The sequence below is a fragment of the Vipera berus genome, assembly GCF_964194415.1.
Source record: "Vipera berus genome assembly, chromosome: 10".
In the NCBI taxonomy this organism is placed as follows: Eukaryota; Metazoa; Chordata; class Lepidosauria; order Squamata; family Viperidae; genus Vipera; species Vipera berus.
The window spans coordinates 23350320-23363551 of record NC_138213.1 but is presented as its reverse complement, the minus strand read 5'-3'; the positions used below and the strand labels follow the sequence as shown (position 1 = coordinate 23363551).

Genomic DNA, 13232 nt, shown 5'->3' with positions numbered 1-13232 from the left:
TCTTTCTATCATGAGGTCCTTTGATAGAGTGAGGGGCAGGACATAAGATGTAAGATTGAGAACATTGGTGTGCTGGTGCACCCCAGACAAAGAGTAGGCTAAATGTACAATAATGTCAAACCTGCCCCAGTTTGCTCTCTCAGGAAAGTAGGACTTGTTGACTCCATTTAGTTGAAGCAAAGGAACTTTTGTGAAAGAAACTGGTTGTAGCAAAGTCAGGCAGAATCCGGGGTTCCCGTGCAAAATACAAAGCTATTCTTTTCAACTCCAAATCCCTCCCCCACATGGCCAGTCCCCCACCCCCACCCCGGCCAGGCAATGTGATGCCGGTATGATGTTTTGAGAAACTCTGAGGTGTGAAACTGCTAACCTTCCATTCTCAGGGCAAATGGCCTTGAAGATGCTGGCGCAGTTTGGTGATCTGGTCTTCTACTGTTGTCACTCCCCCCTCCCCATTTCCCACCATTAGATACACAGGTGTGGATTGCCCCAAGATGCCTCCCCCTTTCGCTTCCCCTTTGATGGCAGGAATCAAAGAAGGGAGAAGGGCGGTATGCAAATAAAATTATTATTATTATTATTATTATTATTATTATTATTATTATTATTATTATTAATATTAATCCAGCAAGGCGCCAGGCCGAGGATGGAGATCCGGAGGGAGGTCCTAAATAAAAAATTAGGACCGATCTGGACAACTGAGAATCTGAGATTCAGGCAATACATGACCTGTGGATGCCTCCTTCGAAGTCTACTAAGCTCCAAATCGTTGTTTCATGTAATTATTTGTACTGTAGATTCTTTTCATTAAAAAGAGAAAATAAGTGGGAAGATAATATTCTGGAGAGCATAGCACCATCCTTTTCATCCCTGGGATCCACAGGTTTCTTGTGGAGATCTTCTAACTATTTGTAGAACCTACAAATGTTGAGCAAGTGTGAGAGTTTGCTTGAAAATGTGTTCACAGTCTAGAAAAAAGAAAGAATTAAAAGTAAACTAAGGTAATTGAGGCTGTCTGTTACCCAGAAAATTGCTGAGCGGCTTGATTTCCAGAACATACATTCTGTAGCCTGGACATGCCCACTGCAGAGGGAACTTGCTCTTTCATGGGTAGTGCTTCTCCACCCAGAGGAGCATCAACAAAGAGCCCTGGTTGTTTGATTTAGCTAGCCTGGACTGAGGGGTTTTAAATTTTTAAATTTTAAATTAAATTTTAAATTTGGGCTAACGTTATTTAATTTATTTTAATTTTAACTGTATTCTAACTTTTGTACTGTTTTAACTGTTTTTAACTTTGCCCTGTAAACCGCCCTGAGTCCTTCGGGAATAGGGCGGTATAGAAATCTAATAAATAAATAAATAAATAAAATAAGTGTTCAAACAGCAACTCCATCTTAGTATTTTCATCACTGTAAATAAGCCTGCTGAGCCATAAGGAAGATATTGTTGCAAGCTCATCAGTGGGAGATGTTCCTAACTCTCAAAGGCCGACTAGAACAGCAGATGCTCCTTGCTGGAGGCTCCTGCAATCCCCAGCAAGAATCCTGGGAAGCAATGAAGTTGGAGTTGATTTCACAGGAGCACAAACAGCCAAGCAAGGCAAGCCTGCATCAACTTGGGGCTAAATGGGAAATCTTCACAAAGATCACAAACCACTGCCTGGTTGCTCCAAGACTGCCCTTTTCTGGGGCCACAATTGGTTGTGGTTGTTTTGGTACTCAGGCCCTTTGCTCAGCTGGGTCACCTTAGGATCTAGCATGTTGTGCGGACAAGACAGCACAAAGGGCACCGGGCCAAGAGCACGGATTAACCCCAATCCGCAGTTAGGAGCCCTTGATGAATCAGACTGCCTTGTTCACTGAGAAACCAGATCCGATCAATTGGCAGGTAGCCACAAAGAGTCAGTCAGCTTTTCAAGAAAAATGGATGGAGCCATACAAAGCCAACAAATAACAGAGTTGGAAGGGACTTCGGAGGTCTTCAACCCCCTGCACAAGCAGGAGACCGTATACCATTTCAGACAAGTGGTTGTCCAATCTCTTCTTAGAAACCTAAGGCAAGCCATTCCACTGGTTAATTGTTCTCACTGTTAGGAAGTTTCTCCTTAAGACTCAGTTGCTTCTTTCCTTGATTAGTTCCCATCCATTGCTTCTTGTCTTGTCTTCTGGGGCTTTGGAAAATAGGCTGACCCCTTCATCTCTGTAGGAGCCCCTCAAATATTGGAACACTGCTATAACATCACCCCTAGTCCTTCTTTTGACTAGACTAGACTAGACTAGACTAGAGCTGGAAGGGACCTTGGAGGTCTTCTAGTCCAGCCCCCTGCTCAAGCTGGGGAACTCATACTAGATATACCTATACTAGACAACCAGACATACCCAATTCCAGCAACTGTTCTTCACGTTTTAGCCTCCTGCCCCCTAATAGTTTTTGTTGCTCTTCTCTGGACTTCTTCCAGAATCTCAACATCTTTTTTGTATTGTAGGGACCCAAAGCAGTATTCCAAGTGTGGTCTTACCAAGGTCTTATAAACCAGTACTCCACATGATCTTCTTCCGTCACTCACTGCTAAAGCCTGCCAGGTGAAGGGGTCTTGACAAATGACCAAAGTGGTCTGATGCAACAAGAGGGAAACTTGATTGGCTTTGGACTAACCGCGTTTGGAGTGACATGTGATCCCAGCTATTGAGAAACCTGGGGCAACTCAAAGGCTAACCATTTTATTATGACATAGATATTTTGGGGGGAGGAGATTCTCCTCAGATTTGGAGATGGTTTTAGGTCCAGAAACGTGTTGGGGTTGTTTTTGAAATCCACAGAACTTCCCAGTGAGGCAGACGACTCACACGTGACCCAGTCCTGCCGCAGATGAGGGTGGGCTCCAGAAACTGCACCGATCGGGTCCTGGAGCAGAAGAGGTGAAGCAGAGCAGGGGCTGCGAAAAGAGATGGGCAGCTGAGCGAGGAAGATCTCAGATGGCAACAGACGTGGTGGAAGGAATGGCCAGGACTCTGAATGCCGACTGAAAGTCCATCCCAGCTGCTGTGGCCAGATCCTGCTTTTCGGATCACATACGGAGTCGGAGCAGGCAGTGCACACACGTCTTGCCTTCACAACAAGCAGTGATGGGAGACTTTGGTAGACACTGCAGGGAGAAGCACTGCTACTCTCCAGGAATTTGAAACACTTGACATTTGCCTCCGTTGAAGAGACTGTGTGCCGCACTTGGAAACCTCTGCCTTTTTGTTCCATTTGTTTGTCCTTAACGGTGCCGCCAGGCCCTTGCTGATTTGGGCCAATCTTTGTAATGTGTTCCTACACTCCCCATCCTCCCCAGCAGAATATCACCTCTGTAGAAAGGGTGGGAGTGTGATGCTTCTCTCTGGCTAAGGATGGAAGCCCATGAACTCCTGAGGGAGGCTCCTCACTGGCTTTCTTTTTGCCTCACTCTCAGTGGGGCAGCCTGGAAAAACAACAGAGGAGGGAAGGGTCCCCAAACATTTGCGTAGGCCCGCTTTCACAAAAAGCAGAGCCCCTCACTTGCCCAGCAGATCTTCCATTCTCTGCCCCCAGGGCCGGCCAAAGGATGGTGCTTGGGCTGGGAGTGAGAAGTTGAGGATGCAGGCCCAAAACCTGGGGGTGTGCCAGAGCAAACATCAAAGTGGTTGCATCTAATTTGCATCTTAATTGCATGTAATTAAATGAAATACAGTTAATATACTGCATAGGGTTTTTTGCCTGTCAAACTGAATTAGCCTTTGAATGGCAGCTTCTGGGGGCGTCTTACCCAAGATGTTCAGGTTGTCACAAGGCCCAGGGGCCTAAGGGAGCGGGAGATCCCACCACTGGGGCTGGGCCAGGCAGACTCTTGTGCCTTGCTTCAGATGCTCTCGCTTGGCCTGGAAATGATTTCGACCCACCCTGGCAAGACCAAGGAAACGTCCGGATGCCCCTGGACTTTGAAGGTTGCGGCCGAAGACTAGGATTAGAAGGAGGGCCAGCTAGATCTATATATTCTGGCCACCAGCTTGCAGGTAGGTGGCCGAGACTACAAACGGGAGGAAGTGCTTCAATAGACAGTAAACCACAATGCACATCCCGGCTTCTTAAAGAAGGCTTTGTAGCCATAGAATCTTTTCTCTGTCCTAATGAAGGAGAATTGATTTGGAATTATCTGAGTCCGGTTTCCTGCTAACCTCCTGCTTGGTTGGGACTTCTCTGCTTTGCTTAATCATGCTAACTGATTTCCTGTCAGATGCCTATCTTCGCTTTCTCTGAATCTGGCTAGCAACTGCCATAACCAGGGGGGAGGGGGCATTTGGGAGGGGAAGAGCACTGGAGGTGTGAAAGAAGGCTGTGAGGATTTGGGGAGTATGGACACTAACAGGAACCGGAGGTGCCAAAGCGAACCATCTGCCTGTCCTCAAGGACACCGGCCCTGGGAAAGGAACTTACAACGGCGCCTCAGGCACCAGATTCCCAAAACATCGGACCAGGACTGGACTGGACTCCTCTGGCCAGGGGGAGGGCTTTGGACGTTGGGGATTCCTTTCAAGGTACGATTTTTGCGCAGTTTTTCTTCAGAGCTTGCCTCACTCATGCTGCACTCAGCACCTCTAGTAAAAGTACCTTTCCTCTTAAGACCCAGGGAGTCAAGGGTCGCTCTTTCCCAGGGCCTAAACTGGGGCCAGTCTGACATTTCAACTGCAAAGAGAAAAATATGGACAGATCCATGTCAGGTAGGGAAGTGAGTGGTGTAAGATAGGAGTTCCATGGAATCTGCACTTTGGCTGACTTTGGGGTACAGAAAAATTGATGTTAAGTTTGGGTTACTACCAGTGATTTCAGTTAATTTTCGGTTAATTTCAGTACATTCAGTTAGTTTAGATTCTGCTGGATTGAGTGAATGCTCCCCGGAAAGCATGGATTTCATAACTGAGCCTGAACACAGCCAATATTGGCGTGACACTAGGTGGGGTGCGAGCCTCTATAGTTCCAGCAGAAGTATAGCTGGTGGGACCCTGGAAAGACACAGGCACGGCTCTTGGTATGCTGGAGCTCTGTGTTAAGACGCAGAAAGCAGGGTTTCAGGAGAGCCATAGCAAGCACAATCCTCTGAGCAGAGAAGGGCCAAGTCTGGACACATTCAGTAGTACCATTTGGGGGCAAAAAACAAGATTCAAGCACTTGATTAAAACTAATTTTATCCAAGTTACACCCCCGCCCCCCCCCCCCCAAAATTAGCAGTTCTTGCTATAATCTTTTGAGGCACAAACAACATTCAGCTTTCAAGGAGAGGCGCTGACCCTAAGTGACCATCAGCTGGAGCCACAAAGTCACTAAGCAGTGCCTCTGTTCAGTGAGGCTTTAGCTAGGGCATATGACCTGCGGCTAAAAGGATCTCCAGAGGAGGAATGATCTTGAAGGCCACTGTCCCCAATTCTCCATAGGTTGCTTTTTTCATATACTTGTAACCCAGAAAATTATCTCACATTCAAAATTTACTATAAGGTTTACTTTATTTAGTTTTGGAAAACAAACCCTCTGAACTCTGGGTTTTCATGATTCTATACCCCCCAAAAAGTCAGGCTGGCTTCACTGGGTTCATGAAAAAAGATCTCCCAAACCATCCATGTCCATTTGTTTCAGGGGTACTAAGCCCCTTTGCTTGCTGAAACAAAAGGAGAAGGGAGGGAAGTTAGATGACCGTGAACTCCTTGGGCAGGAAGAAGGTGAGAAGGCTGGCCCTTTCCTCACAGGTAAGTGAGCTGGCACTGCTCCTCAGGTGGGCTTGGCTCCACTTTCAGTTGCCAAAGGGATCCAGGGCTGAAAAGCACCAGCCTCTTCTGGGCAACCAAAGAGGTGAATGGAATGCCTGAATGGCTGTTGAATGTGTTAAAGAAAGCATAGCTGGTTGCTCCCGAGAGTGACTGGCTTTTCAGAGGACCCACTCCCAATTCTAAGTGGGAAATCATTGCCCTTCTGCATGGATCCCGAGAAAGACTCACACATACACACCACCACCCAAACTTGCCTTTCCGAATGGTGATGGAAATGATTAGGATTTGCAGCTTGACCTGTATATCTCTCGGAAGAAATGTTCATCCTTGCGTGAAATTGAAAACCAGAAGGCGGGCCAGGTTCACACGTCATGCCATGATTTGCCCCACTGGATGGGTTCATATAGTACCACCCTTATGGTTTAATGTATTGTCTGAACCTTGGCTCCATTGGCCTTACAAATGCTCCAGGGTAAGGGATTCCTTAATCAGATGCATCTGACTGAAACCCTTCTGGTATATTGAATTACACTTCCCACAGTGGTTGCCAAGACATCTGCAGGGTGCGAAATCAGAGCCGGGCTGTGAGACGTGACCTCCGCAGCCCTTTCCTATCTGATGTCAGCTGACAGGGCCTCTCTTGCAACAGGTTGCAGGCCCCCATGGGGTGGTCTTGAAGGGACGAGAGCTGGGGGCCACTCAGGGCTGCCTAACAAAACAGCATAAAAGGGAACCAACACTGGACTTACTTTCTTCTTCTCCACCCTGGACTGTGCTCTTCGTTTGCTTGGGGAAAAGAAAAACAAGCAGGAAGGCAGTTAGTGGCTGCCCTCTCACCTCTTTCACTGGCTGCCTCCAAGGAGCTTTGTCAGCCTGCCTGTTCCAACTGAGAGACCAGGACCATCAAGCCAAGGGAATATTCAGCTTTCTTCCCTAGGGCAGGAAAATCCCCATGCCCGAGTCCATGGAAGGCTGTGGAATCACCCCTCCCTCCTAGTAGCCAGAAGGAGACTGAAGCAGGTGAACAACAAGTTGGACTAAGAGCTGGTATGTTGCCGGGTGAGCAGCAAGCCTGGTCTTGGCTGAAATCTTTCTGATAACGAGATTCACCCAGCAAGCCCTTGAAGAGGCTTCTGGATTTATGAAAAGATCCTTTCCTTTCCTTTCCTTTCCATCTTTCTTTTCCACCTTTACTTTCCATCTTTCCTCTCCTCTCCTCTCCTCTCCTCTCCTCCCTCCCTCCCTCCCTCCCTCCCTTCCTTCCCCCATCCCACCATCTCCATTTGCTCTCTCACCCATGGTCCCTGTATGAAGCCTGACAGGGCATTGCTGGGCCCAACACGCTGCAAAGCAGGACTAGCAGAGAGAGCAACCATTTCTCCAGGGCCTTTGGGAAACCTGTTGGCAAGGCTCAGCTGACCAAAAGGAACAACCAATTTCCTTGACCATCCATGGAACCTGGGTGGGTCTCCGTGGGTCTTTTTCTCGGGCAGAGATGCTCAAGGACCTGGGAGCCCAGTGGATCTTTTTCCCTCCATGCTTCCTTAGAGAGGTAGACTCTCTCTCATTAAGTTGCTGCTAAAAGCCCAGAACTGTATCTTTTAGCTTCTCTCTTGGCCTGCTGATTTTTAGGTCCGCCAACTACACAAGTTAAGCCAACTGATAGCTCTGGTTGCAACTGCCCCGTAACCAGGGAAGGTCCCGCTCCTTACCTGCCCATCTTGTTTTGCTTTGGTGACAGGCTGGGGCACCACTTTCTCCAGTCCGTGAAGGAAGCACCTGAACAGGCTGTTGGGGAGGGAGAAGGGTCTCATTAGAAGCACATCCAACTTCTCCCTTGTTCCCAGGAGGCCTTCCTGACAGGCTGTGTGACAGCTCTTCTCTCCACTAAATCACGCGGGGGGGGGGATCCTCCCAGGGAGAGTGGCTGCTCCTAATTGCTCCGTTGTCTTCCCCTTCCTCGTCAGACCCTCTCTGGACTCAGGGGAAAATCAATGGCTTTTTACAAGTCATTTTCTCTTCCCCCAGACATAGTGATCCTTTATGTAAATCTCAAGTGAAAAAATAAAGCATTTTCTTATTTAAAACTGGGTTCTTTCCTCTTTCTTGCTTCTCCTTTGTCTTTACACTAGAGCTTAACAAATTTCTTTCATTTATTCTCTCTTTTCTCCATCGCCAGCTTTGTGCCTGGGAAATGCCAGGGGGACGGGGGATGGGCCGGGTTCTCTTGGGGCAGTCACCAAGAGGGGCTTCCCACCCGCCAGGTGCCCAATCCCAGTTCAACCGAGGCCACGATCCCCCCAGCAGCCCTCTGCCCTCTTGGGCCCCGTCTGCCTCGGGGTTCTGGAAGGCTCACCTACCTCTGCGCCCCATTGCCTGGGGGTCTCTGGGGAAAGAGCGGGAGGCTGAGGTAGGACTGCTTGTCAGACGAGGCGCAAACTGTTGCTCCAGTGGAACTGGGAGGACTGGCCAGGAGGGGCTCACTCTGCGATGTCACTCGGCCGCTCCCTTTTACATCGGCTGAGGATGATTTACACACAGGAGGGGTGAGGGTGGCGGGGATGTTGTACCACCAGGCCCGCAAAATGTTTTGGTGGTAAAATTCCATTGCAAACAGCATGGCTTTCATTGATTAAAAAGGCAATACACAAAATACAGTTGTGAAATCAACCTAATTAAGATCTACTTTAAAAATAAAATAGGAAAAGCCTTGCCTGACCTTCCTTCTCAAGGAAGACTAAAGGCAGAACTGATTCCAAGCCTTCCAAGGAGGCTTCAGGGACGGAGAACCTCCGTGAGATTCCAGGGCCAGCTCAGTGCATATTTTTCTCCCTTTTCCCAGACTACCAGGAGCGAGGTTTGGGTTTTCAGTTGTAATACCTCCCTGACTCCGAAACCTCAAACCTTTCCTGATACCAGTGCCTCGATGCCTGTTGGTGCCATCTTTTCATGACTCTGATTATTCAGATGCCGAATTCTCTGCTAAGCCGTTGTGAGAAGTGTGAGTTGTCAGCTTAAATGGCCAACAGTGAGAAAGGCTTGTTCCTGACATCACTCAGGGAAGTCCATGGAAAATAAATAAAGCCAGGACTTGCCCCCTTTCCAGCTGGGAGGAATAAATCAGTGCTGTGTCCCATCAGGATTTAAGGATTGCAACAAGGCCGCCTCTCACCCAGCCCCTCAATATCAGGGGGTTAGTCACTCACCACTTCCTCCAGCCGCTCTTCCTGGGGTCATTTCCTGGTGCAGAAAGAATAAAATGAGCACCCAAATCACAGCACAAAAAGCCATCATGGCCCCCACACACTGGGATCCAAGGGCTTCGGGGAGTATGTAGCAAAGGCGCAACAACTAAAACATCAGTTGCTCTGAGATCCATTGATCACTTCTATGCATTGAAACGATGCTAGTCATCTTCAGTACCGGTTCTTAAGTTTCCTAAGCACAAAAGTCGCACGAGCTCTACTTTTGGGGTGATCATAAGGAGAAAGAGGGAGTGCTGGCCATGGAAATACAAACATGGCAGGTGTAGGGGTCCAGCTCAGCCCCCACCCCAAATAACTACAATATACAATTTGGTGACAGTTAATTCCCCCACTCTTGCTGATCTAGATTGGCCGTGTGCGTGTGGCCAAAGGACAAGACACATTGTGTGGAAATGCTGCAGGGAGCAGGCAGAAGCAAGCATGATGTTCCCTAGTGACACCTTTCTCCTGAGGCTTGAAAGTTTGACTGAACTGGGCTGGGTTGGAATTCAGCAACTTCTGCAAAGCCTTCAAACACCCAGGTGGAGAAATTGCTCTGGCTGCAGCTCAAAAGTTCCCATTGCACATTATCATAATCAAGGTTTAGAAACATAGATTTACACAGAATGGTTTTCTATCCCTATGGATTTGGCTTGAATGTACCAAAAGTTCTTGATTTCCTGGCTGGATAAATTAGATGACGCATTTGCCTCCCTTGCACTCACCTCGGCTTCTCTCTTCTTCTCTGGCTGAGGCATTATTTTTCCAAGTCCTTCCATCAGCCAAGTAAATACTTTACCCCCATTGCTAGAAAGAAGAAAGAGCCCTGGTTAAGGACTGAGGCAGCTCCCACAAGGGTTGTGACTCAGGGCCTTGGGCTGAGTGATCCAACCCCAGCCCCCCCTACCCCCCCGCCTCTGCCCTCTCCTGCAGGTGACACATTATGTTAGATGTTTAGTGCCAGCCATTGGCAGTTCCCCAAAAGGATCATCAGATGGAGGCAAAGAGGCTTCTTTGCTTCCACTGATGAGCCAAGGGTCTCGGACCCACAGCCCCATTGGCGAGAGAGTTTTATGGTCAGGGAGGGACCAAGACCCCCCATAAATACCTCTGCACGAGGGGCTGTTCTTTGTTCTGCTTCTAGCCTTCTTGCTTCTTGTTCTGCTTCTACTTCTAGTTAGTTTAGTCATGTAATGCTAGCTTGTTTTCTTTTATTTTACTTCTCCCTCACATGCAGGCATGAATGCTTTCATACCAAGTATTTCTTTCTCTTTGATCTATCATGAATAAAGCTAATATGATTGCATCTCTGCGTGCTGCTTTTTGCTTGGAAGCTCCTTTAACGATTCACTCGTGAGAACACCTCACAAGTTGGTAGCCAGAGGATGGTTTAAAGGAAAGCTTCCAAGCCTGCAGAAGATTTGAAACTGAAATGGATGGCCGGAGATCCCAGATCGTGACCAGGAGTCTTCAATCAAGATCAACAGCCCCAGCCCCTGAGGCAGTCTCGGCTACAGATGAAAGCGCAAATGGCTTTCATCCCGTCAGAGGATTCGGCAGAGCGTCTAGGACCCCTTCACATGCCTCTTTACAACTGAACGCCACAGAGGAGAGCATACAAGGTTTGCAGACTGTCCAAGACTGCTCAGATGCTGCAGAAACGGACCTGGCTGAGACCAAACGCCGCGTGAGTAAGCTGACTGCACAGGAACGTGAAGAGCTGCTTAAAGAGATCTTTGCAATGCAGGAGAAGGAAGGGGCAGCCCAGGAGACCGCACAGGAAGCCTCCAAACACGCGGTGAGTCTTTCCCTAGCCGCCATGAGGCCTCCAAATATGGCGCCCGCCACCCTTAGTGACCCCGGGACCCCAGGACTTTTGGCGCGAACCCGCCCCCCCAGCTGTGAGCTACAGCTTCCTGGGGCAAGCGGAAACAAGATGGCTCTGCCCACATGGTCTGGAACACTAAACAAGATGGCGGCCCCCTATAACCCCACACGGTCTAACAGAGACAAAGACTTTTGAAGCCTGGAAAGCCAGCAGTCCCTGGCATCCAACCAGAATAGCCAGCAGTCCCTGGCATACAGCAAAAATGACATGTAATTCCTAACATCCGACCAAGGCAGCATGCATATTCCTGATTTCTCCCCCCCCACAAAGCCTAAAGTGCTATGATGACAATGAGGTCTGTCCAGCCAAAACTGTTACAACGGCTCTCCAGACAGCCATGCAAGCCCTGGCCACTGCCTTAGAGGCTAGCAAGACAGCGGTGCCAGCATCAGGGGTGCCCAGCCACCCCCCCAAGGCCTCCCATCCTCTCCCTAGGGCCCAACTGCCCAGGGGGGTCCAGCCTGAAGCCTCCCAATGATCAACCCCCGCAGCTTCCTACCTTCTCTTCAGGTCTTCATGACCAGTGAAGGCAAAGAAAATCAGGCAACGATGAAAATCCATGTGCTTGCAGCAACAAGAACCAGATGCCGGCCGGCAAATCTGGGCTCCGCCCCCCCAATACCTCATGGGAAGAAGGGAGAAATCCTGAACAACGCCCTCCCCCGGATCACATGGTTTCCGGGCACGCCCATCTGGAGTTAATAAATAGTCAAGAAAGGATTCCCTCCTCGACCACTAGAGGAACCCCTTTCACTGTGGAAACCACTTTCCCTCTCCCATTCATGTCAATGGACACTTTAAAAATTTTTGAAAGTGGGTCTGATAAGGACTATATTCCGGCAGCCAATCTGCCAAATGATTTTAAAAAACTACAACTAGGAGGGGAAAATTATAGCAGTTGGAGTAAAGATATACAGCTATATCTCTTAAAGAATGGGACTCTACAAATGGTCCAGAAACCACCCCCTCCTCCATGGGGACGTCAAGAAGAGTGGCGACATTTGCAGGCTTATTCGACTCTGCTCAGTTCTCTGGATAATAACCTGTTCTCCAGCATACCAGCGGGGCTCAGAGCTGATGAAGTGTGGCGGCTATTATACAATTTATTCAACAGCGATACCATTGGTTCCATCACCAGACTTACAACTGAGCTTTATTCAACCAGACTGAGGTTTGGTGCCAGCATGCCTGAACATCTTGCAAAATTAAAAGCAGTCAGGTCAGATTTAATATCCAGAGGCTTTCCTGTAAATGATGTGAGCATGGTTGCGGTCATTTTCGCTTCCCTAGACAGGAGTTGGAGCAATTTCATTGTTTCACTCGAAGCGGTCAAGAGGGAAAACATAAATCTGTCCTACCTCACAGGAAGACTGATCGAAGAGGATAGAAGGAGAAGAGATGCCGGAGAATACGCCAGAGTCACCACTCAGCAAGCCAGAAAGGGGCGCCACAACTCAGAGCAAATTAATGCTCTGCTTAAGTGTTTCATCTGTGGCTCTGAGGAGCACCTCAAGAAAGACTGCCCCCATCAACATCAAGCCCCTAAACGTGGTCCCAATCAAGTAAGAGGCAAGGGGCAAGGAAGGGGGCGTGGCAGGGGCAAGGGAAATTCTCTGCATACTTGTTCCCTCACCCCCACAACAAAGGCTGATAGCTCCACTGACTTATGGTTACTGGACTCTGGAGCTTCTTCTCACATTACTGAGTCAAGGTTTTAAAAGGTTAAAGAAAATTACCTCATCTGTCAAGGTTGCAAATGGAGATACTGCTTCAGTTGTTGGGGAGGGGTTTGTTTCTGTACCTGGTCTTGGGAAAGTTGAAGGTGCCTTACACGCCCCTTCCATAGCCAACAACCTATTAAGCATTACCAAATTGTGTGACGATGACAAAGTGGAAGTTTTATTTCGCAAGGGGGGAGGTCATGTCACCAGGGACCAGAGGGTCATTGGAAATATTACAATCATAAACGGTTTACCATATTTTTCTCCCAAGCCACCACAGCCTGCCCCAAGGCTTTCCAAGGGCAGTGTGGGCAAGGAGCCTGAATCTCAGCAGGCACCTACAGCACCACTCAAAGCAACTAGAGCCAAGAGGGTGTCAGTAGGGAAGCGGCTTCATGATAAGTGCGCCCACTTATTGCACAGAAGGCTGGGTCATGCAGGCTTCCCTGTAGTTAAAAAGATGGGAGAATTTGCTGAGGGAGTCCAGCTCAAGGACTGTGACATGTTTCTGGACTGTGCCATTTGCAAGAAAACAAAGAGGAAGGCTGCACCTATACCAAAGGTGTCATCCCGTAAGACTCAATATCCGTACCAACTA

At 48.6% G+C, this 13232-nt stretch overlaps 1 protein-coding gene across 1 annotated transcript in view; it reads right to left on the bottom strand.

The window, feature by feature from the left end:
• The window catches only part of CNGB1 (cyclic nucleotide gated channel subunit beta 1), a gene marked incomplete at its 5' end in the record, with an annotated part of 65346 nt that overhangs the window by 31575 nt on the left and 20539 nt on the right, over positions 1–13232 (bottom strand). Inside the window, 7 exons of the mRNA XM_081335688.1 lie at positions 2847–2904; positions 3541–3633; positions 6495–6566; positions 7493–7568; positions 8141–8300; positions 8987–9020; positions 9751–9832. Coding sequence (XP_081191814.1) covers positions 2847–2904; positions 3541–3633; positions 6495–6566; positions 7493–7568; positions 8141–8300; positions 8987–9020; positions 9751–9832 — 575 coding nt within the window. The remainder of the gene's footprint in view (positions 1–2846; positions 2905–3540; positions 3634–6494; positions 6567–7492; positions 7569–8140; positions 8301–8986; positions 9021–9750; positions 9833–13232) is intronic.